Source organism: Pipistrellus hanaki (genome assembly GCF_964339955.1).
Source record: "Pipistrellus hanaki genome assembly, chromosome: 1".
NCBI lineage: Eukaryota > Metazoa > Chordata > Mammalia > Chiroptera > Vespertilionidae > Pipistrellus > Pipistrellus hanaki.
This window is the reverse complement of record NC_140503.1, coordinates 43,437,175-43,459,341: the sequence shown is the minus strand read 5'-3', so window position 1 is coordinate 43,459,341 and position 22,167 is coordinate 43,437,175. Positions and strand designations below refer to the sequence as shown.

The following is a 22,167-nucleotide window of genomic DNA, read 5'->3' as shown; positions in this document are numbered from 1 at the left end:
GCTCCTGCATCAAGTGTCTGCCCCTGGTGGTCAGTGTGCATCATAGCTGCCAGTCGGATGGTCACTTCGGCTTTTATATGTATACTAGAGGCCCGGTGCACGAATTTGTGCATGGGGGGGGGGGTCCAGCCGGCCCGCCAAGACCAGGACCAATCAGGAAGGCTGGGGGGAGGGGCCACAGGCAGTGGACTGACTGGCCCCACCCCCTAATCAAACTCCTGGTCAAACTCCCAGTTGAGGGGACAGTTTACATATAGCCTTTTATTAGATAGGACAGTGGTCGGCAAACTGGCTGCGGGTTGCCGCTCTGTTGACTAATGAGTTTGCCGACCACTGATACAGTATATATAGGGCTATGTGCACACTGAATATGTGCACACTGAAAGGAAATTAATTAGAAGGTGGCCAGCAGGGTGGGCCTGGGGGAGATGGGCCAGACACACCCTGGAGCCAACCTCCCGTGGTCCCCAGTGTCTGTGGAATAAGCGAGGGTCCTCCAGCAGGTGAGGTCCCTTGGCCTGGCCTGCGGGGATCGGGCCCAAACCGGCTCGCCAACATCCCGAGGGGTCGGGAGTGTGAGAGGCACTCTGCACAGTTGTTATCATACAGGGTGTGGAACACAAACACAAGTGTGCAGTAAACTACATTCAGGGCCAACAGTGCCCCAGCAACAACATAACCCACGGCCAAAGGTGGAATCACACGGCCCTGCAAGGAATCAAGCTACATCCTCTCTGGTTTTGGGGTGTGTCACCTGAGAACCGCCACTGCCAAGTCACTGCAGCTCGGCAGCTCTTGGGTTGGGCATTTGCCCCCTGTTGGTCAGTGCATGTCATAGCGACCAATTGGACAGTCAAACACTTAGTACTTAGTACATTAGCCTTTTATACACACACACACACACACACACACACACACATATAGGATAATATGTAAATAGACCAACTGAACAACCAGTCGCTATGATGTGTACCAACCACAAGGGGGCACGCAGAGACCATGGCGGGCATCAGCAGCAGGCGGCAGAGTGCAGGACAAGGTGGGGCGCTGGTCACTGTCATCAGGGCAAGCCTCTGTTACTGAAGATTCTCTGCTCCAGTGCACGGAGGTCCTGCCGGGCACTCGCACCCGCTGCTGGAGCCGGAGCAGATGCTCACGCCTGCTGCCAGTGCCTGGCCATGACCCCGACTGCCCCTTAGGGCTTCTCCAGCTCCCCCTGCTCCTGAAGGGTGATCAGGGCCGGCAGCCACCTGTTACACCCACTGTTGGCAATGGCCCCGCTCGCACCTACTGTCGGCACCATAGTCGCCGCTCACACCCATCGCCTGTGCTGGCCTCTGCTGCTGGGGCCTGGGGCTGGTCCCGATCGCTCGGTGCCGTCAGCAGGTGCAAGCAGCAGCTGCTGACCACGATCAGCCGAGGGTCTCTACACCTCCCGGTTCACACCCGCTGCTGGCCCTGGCCCAGACGGGCCCCCATCGCTCTGCACCGTCAGTGCGTGGGAGCGGCAGCGGCGAGAGCAAGGCTGCTGGCAGACGGGTCGGGGTCTGCGGCAGGAGGGGCCAGGTAGGGGCGCAAAGGATGAGCTGAGACCCGCCCCTGTGCCCACCGCAGCCTCGTGGCCCACAGTTCCTTTCAATGATGAGAGAGAACGGATTGGCTGCCTCCTGTGGGCCCCCTACTGGAGATAGAGACCACAACCCGGGCATGTGCCCTTGACCAGAATCGAACCCTGGACCCTTCCGTCCACAGGCCGACCCTCTATCCACTGAACCAAAACCAGCTAGGGCTAGTTACCATTTTCAACCTCCACTTCTGGGGCAGCCCTGCTGAGGGGCGGGGAGGGGCTCTGGAAATGAAAAGGGGAAAATGCTACTACTTGGAAAATGCTTTCATGCCTATTACTGCACCTGGTCCCAACAACGGCTTTACTGCGGAGAACATGGCTTCCGGAGAGCGAGGAGCAGGGACGGAACTAGTTACCGCCTGGGCCAGCCTCCTGTTAGTCTCCCGCCCCCAAAACGCCACGACCCTTTGAAGCAGCCTCCATCCCTTCCCTGGGAAGCCAGGAGACAGGACTCAGGCACAATGAGGCCTCCAGCCTCAGGGAGGACCCAGGTGAGGAAACTAGACAGCGAGGATATTAAATAACAGCCACGATACCTGGTTATCCTCTAGTCTTCCCTCTGGATAGCCCTATGAAGTAGGTATGATTATCATCATTCCAAAACAAAACTGAGACACAGAGAAGTTAAGTAACTTGCCCCAGGTCTCACAGGTGTTAAAAGGGAGAGCCAGGATGTGGATGAGACAGTGGATCAGAGTTGGACAACCACAAGGTAGGGAGGGGGGAGGAAGCTGGAAAGGAGGACCACAGGGGGGCACAGAACCCTCGGAGCAGGGAGCAGCATACCACTCTCAGCCAGCAGGGGCCCCCCGAGGAGGGCGGAAGCCCGCTCCTGTCCCCAGCTCCCGCCTCTGCGTGGTCCCGGGCACCGCCCAGCCTCTCAGAGCAGATGAGCCAGAACTTCTGGGCCGCTCACCGTACACAGGAAGACACACAGGCCCAGAGGCGAAGCCACCTGCCAAAGGCCAGGCCGCTAACCGGTGCAAGGCGGGGATCAGAGGTGAGGACTGCAAAGTGGGGATCACAGGTGAGGACCCCAGCAGTTCAACGCCCCACGTGGCCGGGATACCGTGCAACTGCCCGCCTCCCACACTGCGCCAGGTCAGAGACGACGGACAACGTGCGGGCTAACCACTCTATGCCCACCCAGAGCCTGGTAAACGCCCCAACATCTCCCTCTGGGGAAGACTGTTACCACCTTCCCACCCCCAACCAGCTTTCTAGCGCCCACACTTCTGCCCGTGGTACCATCTAAAGCTGCTGTGGCCGGGAGAGCGCCCCTGCTGGGCTTGTTGGGGTAACAGCCCCAGAACCTGAACCTTCCGCCCTGGCCCTCGGAGCCCAGAGGTCACTGAGCGCCGCAGAGGACCGGGGCGACCGGGAACCCAGCCCTCGGCCAGCGCCCCGACTCTTCCCACCGCAGCTTCCAGTTCCGGCGAACTCCGCCCTCCGGGCCTCCCACTTCCTTTTCCTCCTCATCCCCTTCTGCTGCCCCCACGATCTGCAGCCTCTGCTCACTCCTGCTCCACAGCACAGCACGGCCCCCTAGGTCCCTCTTCCGCACGGACGGGAGGCTGAGGCGGGCTCACCATTGCTCCGCCCTCCTGTGCCGCCTGGCAGGGCCGTCCACACAGCTGGCATTCCTGTCGCTGCCTCCCGGGAATGGGCTGGGGGCTGTCTGCCTCTCCAGCGCCTGGCCGGCCCTCGCTGAGCAGGGCGCCCTCCCGGCCCACTCTGCCCTTTCCGCCCCTCCTGGACGTGCTCGGTCCTCTCTCCGGCCCCAGTGCAGGTTCGGGAGGGAGAGCATCCGGGCTCCATGGAGACAGGAGCCCTCGCTGAGCACTGGGGGCGTTTGTCCCAAGTACAGCTCCAGCACCCCTCAGGCACTGACATTTAATTCTCACAACCCGAGGCACACAATAGAATTCTTTTCCAGATAACTAGGAAAACCAAGGCACAGCAGCCTTTAAGAGCTTTCTCAAGTTCATACAGACAGGAGGAGGCAGAGGCAGGCGGAGGGTTCCGGAGACCACACCGGGGTTGGGATCTGAATCGTGGTTCGGTCACCGCAGAGTGCAGTGCGGGGCCGCGGGCGGTGGAACCACAGCCGCGTCTGCAGGACTCTGCCCTAAATCTTCAACATGGCCTCACGGTCAGAGCCCAAGGCCTCAAGTAAGGTGACCAGATCATCCCGCTTCTGGCGGGACAGTCCTGATTTTCAACCATTTTCCCCGTGTCCCGCGGCGTTTTAAAAAAGTCCCGATTTTTGAAAAGAATCTTTCCAATCATCTTTCAAAAAAATCGGGACTTTTTAAAAACGCCTCGGGATGCAGGAAAAGTTGTAGAAAATCAGGACTGTCCCGCCAAAAGTGGGACCATCTAGTCACCTTATCCTAAGGCATGTCGCGGGAGACAGCGGCTCCGCTCTCAGGAGACATGCGTGGTCCAGAGGCCAGGTAGGTACGAAGTCTGGCCGCCTGAGCCTCCCCTCTGCCCGTCCTGCTCCGCCCCCTGGGGAGAGCTTACCTGAGCGTGCAGGGCGGCGGCAGCGGCGGTGGCAGCCGGGTAGGTGAAGGCGGCGTGTGAGATAGCCGGGGTCAGCTCTGTGGTGTACAGAGGGTAGGGGGCCCAGGCCTCTGGGGACGTGGGGATCAGAGCAGTCCCCATCAGGTCATCTACAAAGGGAGACAACAGCCCCGTGGTCAGAACACCCTCCTTCCGCCACCTCACGCCGGTCAGACAAGGGGACTCAGCACTATGGCTGAAGCACAAGCTCGTCGGCCAGATACCCCTCGAGACCAGAGAAAGAGGACATGTGACTTGGCCTGGCCGGGTGACTGTCTTGTCTGCTTTGAGAAGCTCTCAGAGGGGCCTCCACCCATCTCAGCCAAGAGAAACCAGGGAAGTCTGGTGGCTGAGCCTGTCTGAGGCCCAACGAAGGCCGCAGGTGGGACGGAAGTGAGGAGCCCATACGGAGGTGGCTGTGGATGCAAGCAGCCTCCTGGCAAAGGGGGCATGCAGGCGGACCGCCCCCCGGTGGGAATCTCAATGCCTGCGCTGTGTGCAAACCCCCCGAGGCCCCGAGCCCGGGCCCGGGGCAGGGCGCAGGCTGCCGCCGAGCGCCGCTCACTCACAGGGGTCCCGTGCGATGAAGTGTGCTCCGAGGGCGGGGTGGGTGCTGGTGGGATTCGGTGTAGCCATTAGCTTGTTCTTGGCCATCTTGGTATTGGCTTTGGCAAACTCTAGCCTCAGGGTCTGCGGGTTCTCGGGATCAAAGCGGATGCCCTACAACCGGAGGGAAGGAAGGGAAAGACTTCACTCTGTAGAACCCGGGCGGCCCACTGCAGTGGGCACAGAAGGGCCCGGAAACGGTCTGGTCCGGAAGACTTGTCCGCCCGGGGCCAGTACAGAGGACACGCCGCCTTGTGAGCAGGGACGTCTGGCCGAGACAGCACAGCCGCGGACTCGGCCCAGGGCGGCTGGGGAACAAGGCCTGCGGGCCCGCGCCTTGGGCGTGGGGGGGGGGGGGTTGCAGAAGGCAGGACAAGGACGCCCATGCCCAGGGTTTGTGGGTCAGAGAAAGACCTGCTCTCCATCTACTCACGTTCAACGCATTCTTGGCTGCTTCTGCTCCTGCCCGGCTGTCAAAGATCACAAAACCAACAGGCTAACGGGAAAAAGAGAGAACACCCTTGCACCTCTCCCAGCATTCCATCTCCCCCAGAAAAACAAAACAAAACAAAACAAAACAAACACCAAAATAATAAAAAGCAACTCTTGCCCGTGTCCACCCTAAGCTCAGTGGGAACTACAGAAGACTCTTGTGCACCAGAAGTCTCCAACCCAGGTGCCACCTTGTGGGAATGGTGCCAACAGGGCTTTACCCCACAGCACTAAGCATCACCCTTCCAATAAGTCTTTTTATTTTATTTTATTTTTTTAATGCATGCAGGTAATTAAGAGCAAGTTCCAGCCCAGCCAGCGTGGCTCAGTGGTTGAGCATTGACCTATAAACAGAAGGTCACAGTTCGATTCCCTGTCAGGGCACATGCCCAGGTTGTGGGTTTGATTCCCAGTGTGGGACACACAAGAGGCAGCTGATCATTGATTCTCTCATCATTGATGTTTCAATCTCTCTCTCTCTCTCTCCCTTATCTTCTGAAATCAATTTAAAAAAATTAAAAAAATACATACACACACACACACACACACACAAACATATATATTTAAAAACGAGTAAGTTCTAATGTTTTCCCAGGAAGGGACTCTAATATATCAAGTGCCTAAGAAGTTCCAGATTCAATCAAGGGGAACAGGTTGAAACTTCTCCAACTTCACCTTGCCAAGGTTCAGTCCAGACCCCAAATGGCCCTGAGCCTCGAGCCAGGCTGTGGCTTCTCAAGAGTGAGAGAGGAAGGACCAGGAGCTGACTGGTAAGAAGAGGGGACCCGTGGAGGCCACTGTTCCACCAGCCCAGGACAGAGCCAGGATGCAGGGAGCGGTCTCAGCTCCCTCAAGACGGAGTAAAAAGCAGCTGGGATGGGCTGGGAGGAAGAAAAGCCTGGCAGAGAAATTACCTGTCTCGATGTGAGCTTGATGAGGGACCCTTCGTACCCCTGCAGAGAGAGGCCGTCATTAACAGGGAAGGTCAGAGCCACTGCTGTGCCGCCCCAGCCGCCCACTCGGCCCTCCACCACTGCCGGTGCCCTCCACGCTCCACCGGCACCACACGGAGTGCCACGAGGGCGGGCATCGGTGGCAGTCACCATCGTTTCACTCATAAATTCCCATTTGCCCCACGAGCTTGTAATCCAGACGCACAGATCTTACCTTATTAAGTTTTCTCCTCTGCAAATCGAAAAGGCTACACTGAATCTCAAAGATTACTTATACGGCAAACTCTATGGAGATTCTCCATGTCCCCACTTTACAGATGAGGAAACAGAGGCTGGGAAGGGCTAAGTGATCGACAGAGAGCAACCTGTGGATTGACAGGTCTGTGATCACCGTTTCTGATACTCTGTCCTCCCTCCTCCCGCTGCCCAGCCCCGGCCAGAGACTCCCTCCTGACGCCTCGCCTCTGTCCCAGGCTCTGCCCGGGGGTGGTGGGCCCAGACTCACCTTGAACGGCCTGAAGAGCAGGTAGAGTTCCCTGGGCTTGATGTCCACAGGGAGGCCGCTGACGAACAGGGTGCGGACCTGGAGACAGAGGACGCACTGACGGCCCCTCCCGGAAGGAGCTGGCGCCCTCCCGGCGTTTAGGGAGGATCTGGAATTTCCCGGGCCTCCTTTGGAGGCCGAGACAAATGCATACTCAGAGGTTCATGGCATTTAACTTTTTTTGTTATTGCTGTTAATCCTCACCCAAGAACATTTTTCCCATTGGTTTTTAGATTTTATTTTTATTTACTTAAAATTTTTTATTTTTCTAAAATGCATTTTTATTGATTTCAGAGAGGAAGGAAGAGGGAGAGATAGAAACATCAATGATGAGAGAGAATCATTGATTGGCTGCCTCCTGCATGCTCCCCACTGGGGATCGAGCCCACAACCTGGACATGACTGGAATCGAACCTGAGGCCCTTCCAGTCTGCAGGCCGATGCTCTATCCACTGAGCCAAACTGGTTAGGGCTGATTTTTAGAGAGAGTGGAAGGGAATGGGGGAAGAGGGGGGGGGGGGGGGGGAGAGATGTGAGAGACACTGGTTGCCTCCTGCACATACCCTGACTGGGACCAGGTATGACACCTACAGTCCAGGTATGTGCCCTTGACCAGCAATCAAACCCGAGACCCTTCAGTGTGCAAGCAGATGCTCTAACCATTGCAACAAGCATATGAACTAGGCCAGGGCACAAGCTTTTAACTCTCCAAAGGCCTTCCTGAGCCCTCTCCTTTCTCCAGGTACATCCTGCAGGTGTCACTGAACGAGCACCTGCTGAGCGCCTCTGTGCAAGCCTGCCGGCTGCTCCACAGCCGCGAGGAGAGAGCCCCGTTTAACCAGCACACAGACCGGACCCCTCTTCAGATCAAGGCCCCCTCTGACCCCCTGAGCACACCTGGTGTCTTAGCCCCCCCCCCCCCCCCCCCCCCCCCCCCCCCCCCCCGACAAACGCACCAGTTAAAATGAATATAATTTGTAGCAGATACCCACAGACCCAGGTGGAGAGGTCCCGTCTGGTCCAGGGGAGAGGAAAGAGGTAAATGGACCCTAAGTCCTGAGCTACGGCCTGCGATGACCTCAACAAGGGGCCCACCCGTCACACCCACCTCCTGGGCACTGCTTCTGAGGCTAGAGGTGAGCTCTTCGATGGCAGGAAGGGGGTGTATCCCTGCCTCTATGTCCAGCGCCTACTATGGTGCTGGTACTGCACAGATGTTTACTGAGTCCGAGACGTGGGCGAGGAGTCAGGGGTGGGACAATTATGCCGAGTTTTGAAGAATGAGTAGGATCCTGCCAACTTCAAACGAGGCAGGAGATGCTGTGAGTTACAAGGCTTGCCCTCACCATGGTGACAAGCTGGTGGGGAAGCCAGGTCTAGACACCAGACTTCTATCCTGTGACTCCAGCCAAATCTGACTTCCTGAACTGCATGACAGCCTGTGGGACCCGGCCAACAGCCTTTTCGTAGACAATGGATTGAACCAGGAACCTGGAGCAGCCAGGCGAAGTCACACCCAACGCACGCACCCACGCGCACATCCTCAGCTACAGAGCCAGGAGGGGCTGTGGGAACCAGCATAAACAACTGTGTCACCATCCTCAGCCCATGCCTGGTCACAAATGGGTAAGGACAAGTTTCTTCACTCACATGAGTGTTCTGCCAAGAAGCATACCCTTGCCATTTAGGGCACATCGTTCCTTCCAGTCATGCCTTTCCCTAACCAGACATGCCTCTGCTCCCAGGCCTGGGCCGGGGGGGAGAGGGGGAAGGCTCTGTACACGTCACAGCCCGCAGCTCTGTGTCCCTGTCTACACAGTGCTCAAGTGCAGCCCTGCTCCCAGAAGCACCTGGGACACACTGGGCAGCTGAGGCTCCGGGTGGGCTCCACCGAGCCCCGGACTCCAGGGGCACCCTCCTCCATGCTCTGATGGGAGGGCCTTTGACCTCCCTGGAACCCGCCAAAGGACAGTGGCCTGCTTGGGTCATCCGGGACCCACCTGGGCAGGTAGAGGTGATACTTGCTTCCGGGTGCCAGGACTTGAGCACCCAGCCAGGGCCCTGCTTCTCGCTCCTCCCTGGGATGGCGGGTCCCGGGTTTGGGTCCAAGATGCAGAACCAGAGCCACCCCACGGAAGCCTCTGCCTCCGTTCTCCCCAGGGGCCACCCCGGCTAATTTTAAACCCTTCCTCAAATGGCTCCTTTCTGGCCAGGCCTCCCCAGAGGCCCCCTGAAATAGCAAGTTCTCAGCACCAAGTTTCCTGCTGGGTGGGGGAGGGGAGGAAGGGGGATCTTTCCCTCCCTTCCTCCCTCCCTCCCTCCCAGCTCAGATCCCGGTTTCCAGCCTTCCCTCCGGGCCGGATGTTTCCAGCCCTTTTCTTCTGGTTTCCATCATTTCGGTTCTGAAGTGTTCACAAGGCCACAATCGCGCTCCCGTCCTGTCCCCGGCCGCCTCTCAGAAACAAAAGGAGGCCAAGGCAGTTAGTTACGGCCGAGGCGGCGGGTCCATCTGCCAGGTCACAGACCCTCTGCAGGGACACCGAAGTCTGGGAGGTTAGGTCGCAGGAAAGCTGGCCTCACGGTTCTCTCAGGTCCTTACTTGATCTTAGTCACCCCGGAGATGGCGGGATCCCCGACTCTCCTCTGGGCAGACAGGGAAACGGAGGCCCAAGGGGCTCATGCAGCTTAGTTCCCCCGGGGGCCCTGACTCGGTCTTTGGTGTCACCAGCAATCTGCCCAGCTGAGGGGACAGCAGTGGGTGGCCTCATGAGGCTCGTGGGGAGGTAAAGGATTGTCACACATCCATGCGGGAGCCCTTCCTTGGGGGCTCGTTGAGGATGACAGCAAAGCCGGGACACTACGGTAGAACAAGAAGAAACTGGCGCCGAGACTGGTTTGGCTCAATGGATAGAGCTTCGGCTTGGGGACTGAAGGGACCCGGGTTCGATTCCGGTCAAGGGCATGTACCTTGGTTGCGGGCATATCCCCAGTGGAGGGTGTGCAAGAGGCAGCTGGTCGATGACTCTCTCTCATCGATGTTTCTAGCTTTCTATCTCTCTCCCTTCCTCTCTGTACAAAATCAATAAAATATATATTTTTTTAAAATTAAAAAAAGAAGAAGAAACTGGCAAAGCAAGGGCGAGGGGAGCATGAGCTCAGCCCCAAGCTGAGAGGAGAAGAGGTCTCAGAGCCCTCGCTCTGCCTTTCGGCTTCAGCTCCCTCTGGTCCTGCACAGCCCATCTCCTCCGGGTCCCCAGCAAGCTCCCCGCGCACCAAAAGCAGCTGCTGCCCGTGCTGCCTCTCGGGCCAGCCCTCACACCCCTCTACTTCCTCACTCCCCCTTCCTTCCTCTGAAGTCCTCAGGGCCCTCAGAACCCCCTGCCTCACATCGTTTCCACCGCCTGAGTTTATCCTGGCCTCTAGAGCCCCAGAGAAGGGAGCCCCGTCTCAAACCTTTCCCACCCTCCAGAGCTCCCAGCGCCAGGCCTCAGCACCTGCAGGGTCCCTGGGGCCTCGGTCCTTCCAAAGAAGCTCCCAGGCCGGGGCAGACGTGGCCCAGCGTGGCCGAGTAACGCCATAAATGGCAAAGACCACAAACAGCTTCGGTGAGGCCGCCGCCTGCACCCCAGCCTCAGGCCTGGCGAGGGGAAGATGCTTCCTGGCTCCGAAGCTGTCTATCTGTGTGACACGGACACCATCGACCTCCAGGAGAACAGTTCGCCTCACTCCACGCCGGGCACGGGGGGGCTCAACAAAATGCACGCTCACGCGGGGCTCCTGTGATCACAGTGGTTCCCTGCACGGAAACCTCGCCTATCAGGTACCCCAAGCCTTTTACTTAGAAGTGCCTAGCGAGCCGAAACCGGTTTGGCTCAGTGGTAGAGCGTCGGCCTGCGGACTGGAAGGTCCCAGGTTCAATTCCAGTCAAGGGCATGTACCTTGGTTGCGGGCACATCCCCGGTAGGGGGTGTGCAAGAGGCAGCTGGTCGATGTTTCTCTCATCGACGCTTCTAGCTCTCTATCCCTCTCTCCTCCTCTCTGTAAAAAATCAATGAAATATGTTTAAAAAAAAAAAAAAAAAAAAAAGTGCCTAGCAAGACAGGGGTCGGGTCCGGGTCAGTCTGGAGCTGGCAACATGGGTGAGATGATCTTAGGACGTCACAGGTTCCTTTTCCTCCTTCCCTGGGAGGTAATATTTGAGGTGAGGGCACAATGGAGGTGACCTACAACACCCTCACTTTACAGATGAGGAAACTGAGGCTCAGAAGAGGAAGGTAACAAAGCGAGGTGGACAGAGACAATCAGTTATTCTCCAAGGCCTGGTCCACTAGCCCCGTGTCCCAGGCCGGCCGTGGAGACCACTCCCATGCCACCTGCTGGTGCCAGCCTCACTGGGCTCATTGAGGTGGGTGCAGACACCAACAGCTGGTTGATGCCAAGATGAAAAGACCCATCAGAGAACTCATGTCCTGCCTGCCTATTCCACGAATTTATTATAAGAATTCAACACAAAACTGCCTTCATATTTGAAGGAGCAGAAAGGGTGGTTCCCACAATCCCAGGTCCTAGAAGTCACCACACTCGTTTACCTGGCCCTTCTCATCTGGACCTCAGCCCTTCTCCAGAAGTGCCCACACAACCACAGCCCTGAAACTCGGAAGGCAACCACAGCCCTGTTAAAATGGCCATCTTCGCCCGGCCAGCGTGGTGCGGTGGTTGAGAATCGATCTATAAACCAGGAGGTCACGGTTCAAATTCTGCTCAGGGCACATGCCCGGGGTGGTGGGCTCAATCCCCGGAGCCTTCTGCAGCCCATCAATGATTCTCTCTCATCATTGATGTATCTCTCTCTCTCCCCCTCTTCTTTTCTCTCTGAAATCAATAAAAATGTTAAAATATAAAATAGAATGGCCATCTTCAATGGCAGACCACAGCCATGCCCTAAGACACATGTGTCAAACACAAGGCCCGCGAGCCAAATCCAGCCCGCCAGGCCTTGCAATGTGGCCCGCACCGCGTTGTCATCACTGCACTCCGCTGTCAGTTTATGACATTGTCAGTTTATGACTGTTCAGTAAACCATTTGGCCCTCGATTTAGGCTGGATTTTAGATTTTGGCCCCTTCTCTGATTGAGTTCGACACCCCTACCCTAAGATATGCTAGGGATGGGGCAGAGCGAGGAAGGAGGAACTTGCTGAGGAACCCACTGGAAGCGCCACGTTTCATACGGACAAAGAACGTGGCCAGAGAGGTGGCCCAAACACAGGACATCGCAGACATGGCTGTGTGGCCCTCGTGGCTGTTGGGAGCAGGCTCCACCTCGCTGGAGGTCCCAGCCAGCACCAGGCCCACTGAGGGGAGCCCACTGGCCTTTTGGCACAGCCGGGCCCTTGTCCAGCAAGGCTTTGGCGGCTCCAGAGGCAGCTCTTTCCTTCTGCAGGTCCTGCCGCCCATCTTCCTCCGAAGCTGCTGGAGTGAGGGGGCAGGGCAGTCCAGCCCCTTGGGTAAGCCCACAGACTGTCACTGGTTAGTAGACTTCCTGGGGCTGTAGGTCTCTGCTGTGGGTTCCTGGGCTCTTTCCCTCCAGCTGGAGATGGATCTAGGGTGCCTAAGGGTTCCTCTCTTGGCCACGCCTCACCTCCTGTACCGATGGTCCCTGAATCTCACTCCCAGTGGTTCAGGGAAGGGCGAAGGGCATTACCTGAGAGGCACAGGAACGGGTGGCCCCCATCCTCAGCCTTGTTCGTGGGGCCCCTGGGATGGGGATGTCCCTCCCACAAGGAGCCTCTCGGCTGCTCTTTCTAAGCCCAGCAAGACAGAGGACCAGGCTCCCGGGCGGCCCAGTCCTTTCCTGGGTGACAGGAAGGGGCCTGCAGGTCATCACCTGGGCTTTCCCCTCCTCTCCAGCCCTCTCCAGCACAGAGGCAAAGCTTAAGGTGGTACAGGGAAAAGGGAAGCGGGAAGAAGGAGCTCTGATAAACTCACATCTATGTGCCGGAGGTGTTCTTCTACCAGACAAACCAAAATCTGCTTAAAGATCTCCAGATAAAAATGAAAGGAAACAAAAGCCTTCAGGCGCAAGGTGATAACACACCCGAGGCCTCGGCCTCAGAGCAGAGCACAGTCAGGCTTCCAGACAGGCCTTCCATCAATCTCGCTCTGCCGGGGTGTGTGTGTGTGTGTGTGTGTGTGTGTGTGTGTGTACAGCTCTCTTGCCTCTGCTCTCTGATGGGCAGCCCTGTCATTCAGGTGTCCGCAGGCCAGGCCAGCTCCCTCGACAGTGGCTGCTCAGGTCTCGGGCCAAGCTCAGGGGGACCCTGCAGGAATTAAGGGAAGGGGCTGGCAGGGGAGCAGGAGGAGGTGGGCGTTCTACACACAAAGCCCCCGTGTGGGACGGGACTGGAATACGGGGTCAGTAGGGGTCTCCCACTCAGCCAGAGGCCAGGCTGGCCACTCCGCTCTTACCAGATGCTGAGGGCTCAGAGCTCTAACGTGTCCCAACCTCTGGACACAGAAGACCTCCCTCATTCTCGGCATTAAACATACAACTCCCCAGCGAAGGGCGGCAGTAGGGTGTTGTGGCCAGGTGCTCCCCAAGTTCCAGCTTTGATTAGCGATGGAAAGGCTCGACTCGGCTTTCAAAACCAGCAGCATGCCCCTGGGCAAGAGACCCTCTTATCTTCTGATTCTGAAGGACACCACAGCCTTCTTCCCACCTCGGCCTGGTCACCTCTCCGAGACTGCAGCCGGGACTCCAGGTCCACCTGCCTGGAGGGCAAACCTTTCTCCACAAAGACTGCTGGGCCACTCCCCCCGCTTCCCCACCCCACTCCCAAATAAATGCCCCTGGGTGTCGGACTCCTGCCTTCTAGGCAAATCCCTGCCGCACAGGCTGGGATTCGGGGAAAGACACACTCGGGAAACCTGGCCCGGGCAACAGAAACATTCTACCAAAGAGATAAAGACCGTGTTTGAAAATTGATTCTTTGCAGCAACCCCTTAGCACCTCTGAAGTTAGAATTCCTCCCGGAAAGGAAAAACTGTTCTAACTGTCCACTCCATCAAAATGTTCAAGCAATGCGCTTGCTCCGAGACCCCGCCTCCCGGCTGCCTCGGCGCTCTCCCGTGTCATCTGGATGGAAAACACCCCTTGGGGAAGGGGGGCGGAATCCGAAAAGGGAAAAACAAGCCTCTCCTAAGCTCCTCCCACATCCTTCCCAGCTCCCAGCCCTCGGCGGCGACCGAAATGCTGGCTATCGGGGCTGGAAGAAACCTTATTTTTAGACGAGGAAACCAAGGCCCTGGGGTCCGGCGAGCTGCTCACGGTCACCGAGCACATCAGAAGCGGAGCCAGCGTCCCCAGGTGCTCACCAGCCAACGCTCTCCTGCACACGCGGATTTCACACGGCCAGCCCGCTCAGACCCCAGGGGGGGCGGCCCTGGGCACCCAGGAATCGGTAGATGGCCTTCAGGGCAGAGACAGCTCCTCAAGGAAGGCTCATTGGGGGTCCCGCTGGACGATCCCGCGGTTAATCCGAACAGAGTGAATTAGAGGGAGGTCAAGGGGAAAACTGCCAGACTGCCAACTCCCAGCCACTGAGTGCAGAGCCCTGTGCCCCGTTCACTAGGGGAGGTGGGGGGATGGGAAGCCGCTCGAACACCTTGGACAGGGCAGCTGGGCTCTTGCAGCTCCAGGAAGCCTCAACCCCGCCCCCACCCCCGCCGGCCAGTTCACACGGTTTATGAGCTGCCTGCAGCCTGCACTGTACACAGATGACAGCTTTCCTGATATAAAGATAGTGAAGGTCCTTTTTGAAATTGTCCGAGCCATCCCCACACCCAGCTCTGGCTTCTCCAAGGGAAAAGAGACCCCTCTGAGAATCAAGGCAGGGGACTCGGGTCCAGCCTCCTGCTCAGCAAACAACTGCTGACCAGACCTGCACACTGTCTCAACCCCACTGTCGGGGAGCTTGGGTTAGAGTCCCAGCCAGTCAGGTGGCTTCCTGGCCTTCCTCACGGCCTGGGCACACAGGAGAGGGGTGGGCTGGCCTTAGGGTCCTTCACACCCCGCCTGCTAAGGTACCCGGGAAACAGGTGTCCTCCGTTTGCTCAGAGTTTAAACACATTCCCTCTGTCCGCAGGGAAACAAAGAAAGTGGCGAGGAAGGGGCTGGCGAAGGAGAGGGGAGGAGAGCAGCAGTCAGAGCCAGGCCCTGGCCACGTTGAGCCTGGGGGCTGGAGACGGGTCTCTGCTGGAGCGATATCGGGGCTGCCCGACAGAAAGCTCAGAGCAGTCACACCCTCCCAGGCAGAGATCGCCTGGCTGGGACTTTTCTTCTGTGTCTGTGTGAGGGGGTAGGGTGGGGGCTGGGCTCCATGCTTAGGCTTGGCACGGGCAGGTCGCTCTTACCCCTCCCGGGGCAGAGAAGTCCCTCTGAGCGAGGCCACTTGACGAGAGGTGGATGGAATGTGGCGACATGGCCCGCGGAGCCAGGACTTATAAGGGCTGAACCACAGCATGGGACTGAAGAGCGCGCAGACACAGCCAGCCGGCGAACGGGGGCCTGGACGCACATGCTCCCGCAGCCCCAGTGCTCCCTCGTTTCCTCCGAGGGGCTCCGGGCCAGGACGCCAGCAATGCCCTCGGACAGCCAGGTCTGGCGTGAAAGGTCCCAGGCTCAGGGCCTGTCCCAGCGTCGCTTGCCCCTGCTAACTGCAGCCCGCATCACTTATTATCAGGGCTTGGCTCCAGGCCCCCTGTGGGCGGCACGTTATGGTTTCTAGCTTTTTCACGCTTACCATTGGCACATGAGCCTGGCAGTCCTTCTGTGTGATAGGCAAGCGTGGTACTGGCCCATTTCATGGACGGGGAAACCAGCTCACGGATCAGGTGCCTGGCCAGCCAGCAGCAGAGCTAGGGGTCAAGTCCAGGCTCCTGGGAAGTTGGGGCTCTTCCCCTCTAGCCTGCAGTGTGTCCAGGACTGTGTGTGTGTGTGTGTGTGTGTGTGTGTGTGTGTGTGTGTTGGGGTGGGGAACCAAGCGGGGATGATAAAAGTTCTCTAGCCGAAACCGGTTTGGCTCAGTGGATAGAGCATCAGCCTGCGAACTGAAAGGTCCCAGGTTCGATTCCGGTCAAGGGCATGTACATTGGTTGCGGGCACATCCCAAGTAGGGGGTGTGCAAGAGGCAGCTGATCAATGATTCCCTCTCACTGATGTTTCTAACTCTCACTCTCTCTTCCTCTCTGTAAAAATCAATAATAATAGTAATAATAATAATAATAATAAAGTTCTCTAAAGGGAGAGCATGAAAATATATATATATATTGTTGGGATGGCTTGTATAAAGTGTTCAATAAGACTTTAGACCTCACACCCCAAGCTAATTCTAGCTCCAGGAACAGGCTTACCGTCTTAGAAGCACACCTGTTGTGAGCACCAGCCTCTATACTTCATCTGCAGGGGTCTTCAAACTACGGCCCGCGGGCCACATGCGGCCCGCAGAGGAGTCTGATCCTGCCCGCCAGGTTTTTTGGGCAGTGAGCGCAGCCAAGGTGTTACAGTAGGAATTAGTAGTTCATATAGTCCAGCCCTCCAGCTCTCTGAGGGACCGTGATCTGGCCCCCACTTTAAAAAGTTTGAGGACCCCTGATCTAGGGAACCAGACCAAACAGTATGAACTGTGCCATGCAGACGACCCAGTGCTATGTCCAGGCGCCCGCTTTCCACTCGATGCCAGACAGAGCCGGGGTCCAAGGCTTTCCGAGGGGCAGGCTCACAGGGCTTCCAGAATGGAGGGCCCACAGGGGAGGCTCCCTCCCCTTCGGCACCGTACACCTCCCATCCCTCCCGGTGCTGTGTGGTTGGCCAATGCAGACCTACCGCTTGTCCCCTGTTTTTGGTACCAAGGTCACACACCACCCCGCAGACTCCAAGCTTTGGCCTAAGGAATCTTACCCCCCACCCCCACCCCAGCTCCAAATCAATACCTCTAACCCTTAAACCATGTGATGTTATTTCAGCGTGAACAGGCCGTGCTGGGAGCACAACACTAAGCCCAACACACTGCCCGTCATCTGACTGAGGCAGATGATGCCTGACAAGAGATGTTTCCTAGCGGAATGCTCCTGTTGAGAGAGGATCTCTATTCAGGGATGGCAGCTGCCTTCTGGTCGGAGCTCCCCCGTCACACACACATCAGGACCCCTCCATCCCAGCGGGGCCTGGATATGACAGCTATCCATCGAGGACAGGGCCAGTCTGGGCAGTTCGTCTCCGCCTTCACAGCGAAAAGGGATCTCAAAAATGGTTGGAGGCGCAATTCCAATAACCTCTTCTGACTCCCTACCCCCACCCCGGTAAAAGCCCATTTGGGAAGGGGGGGAGGGGTTGACTCTTCCCAAGAAGAGCTAGATGTTGCAGACACATGTCCCATGCCTGGTCCAGGTCAGGCCCTATCCTATCTCCCTGGGAGTCCAATGTGCAGGTGGCCTTGATGACTTGTGACAGCCACCAGCTTCCGCTCAGTCAGCCATAAATGACCAAAGGCCATGGCAGATGGGCCTCGGCAGACCCTCCCACTACGCACATCCCCCGCTACACTCCAGAGGCCCCCCGCACAGATGGATCCACCCGTGGGCTGTCTTCAGGAAGGGAGGACCCGCCAGCACTGCCGCCTGTTCAGCCTCGGCACATCCTGGAGACAACCTTATTCTTTCCGTCCAGGGACGGAATAGAGGGAGCAGCAGAAAGCCGAGGAGCCTGTGCTGGTCCCTGGGCACACACAGGGTTCCGGCACACGAAGCCTCTACTCTCATCTACATTCCCACCTCACAGCAGCGTGGTTCCTGATGGGGACGGGCCCTGCCACCGCCACACGGCTTTGCCAGGGGCGTGAGGGCCTTCGGAGGCAGCCACGGTCAGGGGACGGCGGGGGATGCTAGCACGCTCCTTCAGCTCTGAATAACGAGAGGTGGGCGGCACGCAGGCTCCTCCTCTTCTCCACCTCTCAGGACCGCCTGGAGGTCCAGTGCAAAGCCTGAGAGCCAAAGGCTCGGCATCCTGCAGGTCCGCGCCTCGCCTCTATCTACAGTGGTCGCCAGCTGCCCACTGAAGATGGGGAGGAGTCGTCAGATGTGCAAACACTGAATGAGGTTCAGAAGCCGGCTCTTACTGGGGCAACCCAGGCAGGCTGTCAGTGTTTAGGGAAGGAGAAGATAAGGGGAACCAAGAGAGTACTGTCTTCCCCCATCCCAACCCCCTGCAGCTGACAGGCAGTCACTCTAGAGCAAGCATGGTTTCTTTAGCACTGAGACCAGTTTGGCTCAGTGGATAGAGCATCTGCCTGCGGACTGAAGGGTCCCAGGTTCGATTCTGGTCAAGGGCATGTACCTTGGTTTCGGGCATATCCCCAGTGGGGGGGGTGCAGGAGGCAGCTGATAGATGTTTCTAACTCTCTCTCTCTCCCTTCCTCTCTGTAAAAAAATCAATAATAATAATAAAAAAAAGATGCCACAGAGTACCAAGGGTGTGTGAAGGCAGTCAGCAAACTGCAGAGAACTGGAAACTAAAGATGTCGTGGCCTGGTTTGTATTATCTTGAGATGGCAATTCTAAACAATATCTGTGATAAAACATTCCCCCTGCAGGGGCCAGCAGCTCCCCTCACCCGTCCCTGGGACGCAAAGGGAACGAGCGTGGGCCGTCTCTGAGCTTCTATGGAGACCCTGGCATCACCCAAAGCTCAGGCTTCAAGAACTTTAGTTGCAAGGCTTTTACTCGCCCTGCCCCCCAAGCCTCACCAAAAACCCTCATCACAGAACCGCAGGCACAGTGTGGTGAGGAGAAACTCTGGGTTCAAATCCCAGCTCACCCACTCCCGAGCTGCGTGCGCGTTATCTAACCTCTGTGTCCACTCCTCGTTTATGAAACGGCGATGATGATGTAAGCGAGTCACAGGCTGTGGTAAGAGTTGAAGGAGTTCAAATGGTAACGTGCTTAGAGCAACGCCTGGCACGACAGACACGCCATACGGGCTCCCTATTATTAGAACGGCCTCTCCCACAGGTTATCTGAGCAGAGGCGACAGACACATCCACAACACCCAGGAAGGAGAGCCTGATCTGGAATCGGCCTGAATCCACTCGCCTGGGCCCTGTCTCCAGGGGAAAGCCCAGAAGCATGGATGCCTCCCTTCCCTTAAACCAGTGGTCGGCAAACTGCTGCTCGCGAGCCACATGCGGCTCTTTGGCCCCTTGAGTGCGGCTCTTCCACAAAATACCACATGCAGGTGCGCACGTACGGTGCGATTGAAACTTCGTGGCCCATGCGCAGAAGTCGGTTTTTGGCTCTCAGAAGAAATTCCAATGGTCGTACTGTTGATATTTGGCTCTGTTGACTAATGAGTTTGCCGACCACTACCTTACACCAATAAAAGCCTGCAGACAGAGCACCCAGAAGTCCCAGACTCTGTCAAATCTTTTGATGGCAGAGAAAAAAACAAACCCAGGGAGGTGCCCAAGTTGCACGCTGGACCCAGAATTCCTTCACAGGCACCTGTGCTAACTCTGGACGTCCTGCCAGGGGCAGGGGATGTGGCTGGCTCTTACGAGGCCCCTGGAGGACACATGATGGACCCAGAGGTACCAGACCTGGACCCAGCCACAGTAAACACAATGGACAAGATGGGGGTGAGAGAACAGCAAGAGACCAAGGCCCTCAAGTCAAATTGTCACCCCTTAGCTGCCATCAATCGGTCTTCCTATAATTTACCATTAGGCTAACATAAAAATGTCTTTAACTACGAAAACAACAGCAGCAACCATTTTTGGAAACTCAAACCACCCCAACCCAAGATTCCGAATTCTACCCTTCCCTTAGGCGGCCCCCAATGGCTAATTACTGTAACATAATATTGCCTTGTGTTATGAGAGTAGTTTAAATTTTCAAAACAGAATGTTTACAAACCACACACACCTCTCCCCAGAAACACTGTACTACCCAGCCATCCCTCAGGAATCCCTAAAACGGGACGTGTTTGGGTCTGAGGTGGAGCCAGTCCTGAGCAGGCTTCATGTGCTGTGTTCCCGCAGCTTCCAGAGCTTGGGCACCACGCATGGCCTGTCTGGGGGAGAGTATTGAGACCGACACGTAGCTCTTCCCCTTCAGACCCTCCCCTTAATCCCTCCTGCTCTCCCGAGCTTTCCAAGGGTAACACATCTCCTTCCCTGGAGGCAGAAAAATGCCAAAGTCCCCTGAAGCTTGCATTGAGCACAATGTGCCCCCAATAATGCTGCAATATGGCAAACTTCTGGTGGTCACCCAAGCAAACCCTGTGGTTCCACAATCAACCTCCACTTTTACACCTGCTACTAGAGGCCCAGTGCATGAATTCGTGCATGGGTGGGGGTCTCCCAGGGTGGCCTGTGGAGATCAGGCCCCAGCTCACGACCCAGCCTCGCAGCTCTGCCTGGCACCACGCCTCAGTCAGGTGCCACCCTCTCACCTGCTCCACCATCCCGCCTGTGTGGGCAACAGATCTGGGCTGGGCCCTCCACCCCCCTCCCACCGATGCCACAGCTGGTTGCAGTCTGCAGGGCTATCTGTGTGTGGGGGAGGGGGCGCCCCCCCCCCCACTGTACTCCCTCAGTACCTGGGAGCTGGGCAGCGGCCCCGCCCCCCATCACTGGTTGCTGTCTGTGGGGCAATCAGCAGGCAATCGGGTCCCGTTCGCACCTGTCTTGGCCTGGCACTGCCCACTCTCCTGCTCCACCATCCCACCACGATCCTGGTCCTGCTCTCCTTGGGGCCCATCAAGGCCAGCAGCACCTCCAGCACTCTACCACCCCCTGGTGGTCAGTGCACATCATAGCGAGCAGTTGAACTACCGGTCAATCTACTGCCCAAGCTGCATATTAGGCTTTTATTATATAGGATTCTCTCTTTTTGGAATGCCTTTCCCACCCTTACTGGCCTAACAACCTCTTACTCAGCCACGTCTCAGGGAGGGCAGACCTCGTAACTTCTCAGTGGCACCACCCTATCACTTGCTCATATCCCCTTATTTATATACCATTGTATTCAACATCCCCTCACTGGCTGGCAAACAAATCCTCCTGACCCCCCAGTCTGTGATCTTTCACCTATATTCCTGACCCTCATCCCAGAAAAGGAACCTTATATTTATGACATGGATGAAGGCCCCATGGGTAAGGTGGGCAGGGAGAGCCCAGGCTATAAAGACAAAGCAGTTGTCCAAGAATCAAGGCTACGCAAAGATGAGCAGCCCCACTGAATCCCCATCCAGGAACCATGATAGTGCACCCTTCTCCAGGGATCTAACACCGTTAGGATTTGAGGTACTATGTGGGCCAAGTAGGATGCCTTGATTTTCTAGGGTTGCTTTAGTTAACCTCCATAGTCAGCTGGGAAGAGCCAGCCTAGGTGAGCGATGAGAATAAACCCTACTACTCATGCAGATTCCTCAGGGGTGGCTCTGAGGGGTAGCAGAACTAACCGCCTAGGGGGCATCTAAGCTAAAGGGAAAGGAGTCCAGTTCCAGCTCAACCCACCATTCTATTGTAAGATGGAACCCCAGCAAGAAAGCTCTCGGCCCCGTCTCTGTTCAGAAGGCTAATTGGGGATGGGGGCCACTCCTTGTGCTTCCCTGACCAGGCAGACACTGGGCTCCAGGAGATCCCCAGAGCTCTTCGTTTTAGATCACATGTGTCAAACACAAGGCCCGAGGGCCAAATCCAGCTCGCCAGGCCTTGCAATGTGGCCTGCACCGCGCTGTCATCACTGCACTCCGCTGTCAGTTTATGACATTGTCAGTTTATGACTGTTCAGTAAACCATTCGGCCCGCGATTTAGGCTGGATTTTAGATTTTGGCCCCTTCTCTGATTGAGTTCGACACCCCTATTTTAGATCTTTGACAGGGCCCTCCGCAAACACCAGCTGCACTGGCTCTCTGACCCCTGTGGTGCTGCGGCCAGCCCCACTCCCAAGGAGCAGCAAGGATCCCACTTCTTGAGGATTCTGCCCTCTCTCTCAGAAAAAGCACTTAGAAAAGGTGACCAATACCTGAAATGTTTTCTCCAAGACTAGCCTGGCCACGCGGTTCACCCTTCCCACTTCAAAGGGGTAGGTCTGAGGGTTAGCCCAGCCTCGTGGGCAGTGTGAGGTCCCGGCTTAAGTCAACCCTCTAGCAGAAGTGGCCTTCTGGGTCCTTGTCCAGCTCTGTAGGAGACAGATTCTCTCCCTCCATTGCAGCCCACCCGAAGGCCAAGCAGAGGCCCCACGCACCAGCAAACCCTGGCACCCTCCCCCAGCTCAAAGGGGGAGATTCTGAACCACCAGGTAGAGTCAGGATGGGGTTAAGGT

At 57.0% G+C, this 22,167-nt stretch overlaps 1 protein-coding gene across 1 annotated transcript in view; it reads right to left on the bottom strand.

Annotated features, from left to right (window-relative positions):
* The window catches only part of RBPMS2 (RNA binding protein, mRNA processing factor 2), a 29,007-nt gene that overhangs the window by 4,942 nt on the left and 1,898 nt on the right, over window positions 1–22,167 (bottom strand). Inside the window, exons 2-6 of the mRNA XM_084861607.1 lie at window positions 6,749–6,826; window positions 6,205–6,243; window positions 5,232–5,294; window positions 4,762–4,912; window positions 4,154–4,302 (exon numbers count right to left, since the gene is read on the bottom strand). Of these exons, the coding sequence (XP_084717733.1) occupies window positions 4,154–4,302; window positions 4,762–4,912; window positions 5,232–5,294; window positions 6,205–6,243; window positions 6,749–6,826 (480 nt within the window). The remainder of the gene's footprint in view (window positions 1–4,153; window positions 4,303–4,761; window positions 4,913–5,231; window positions 5,295–6,204; window positions 6,244–6,748; window positions 6,827–22,167) is intronic.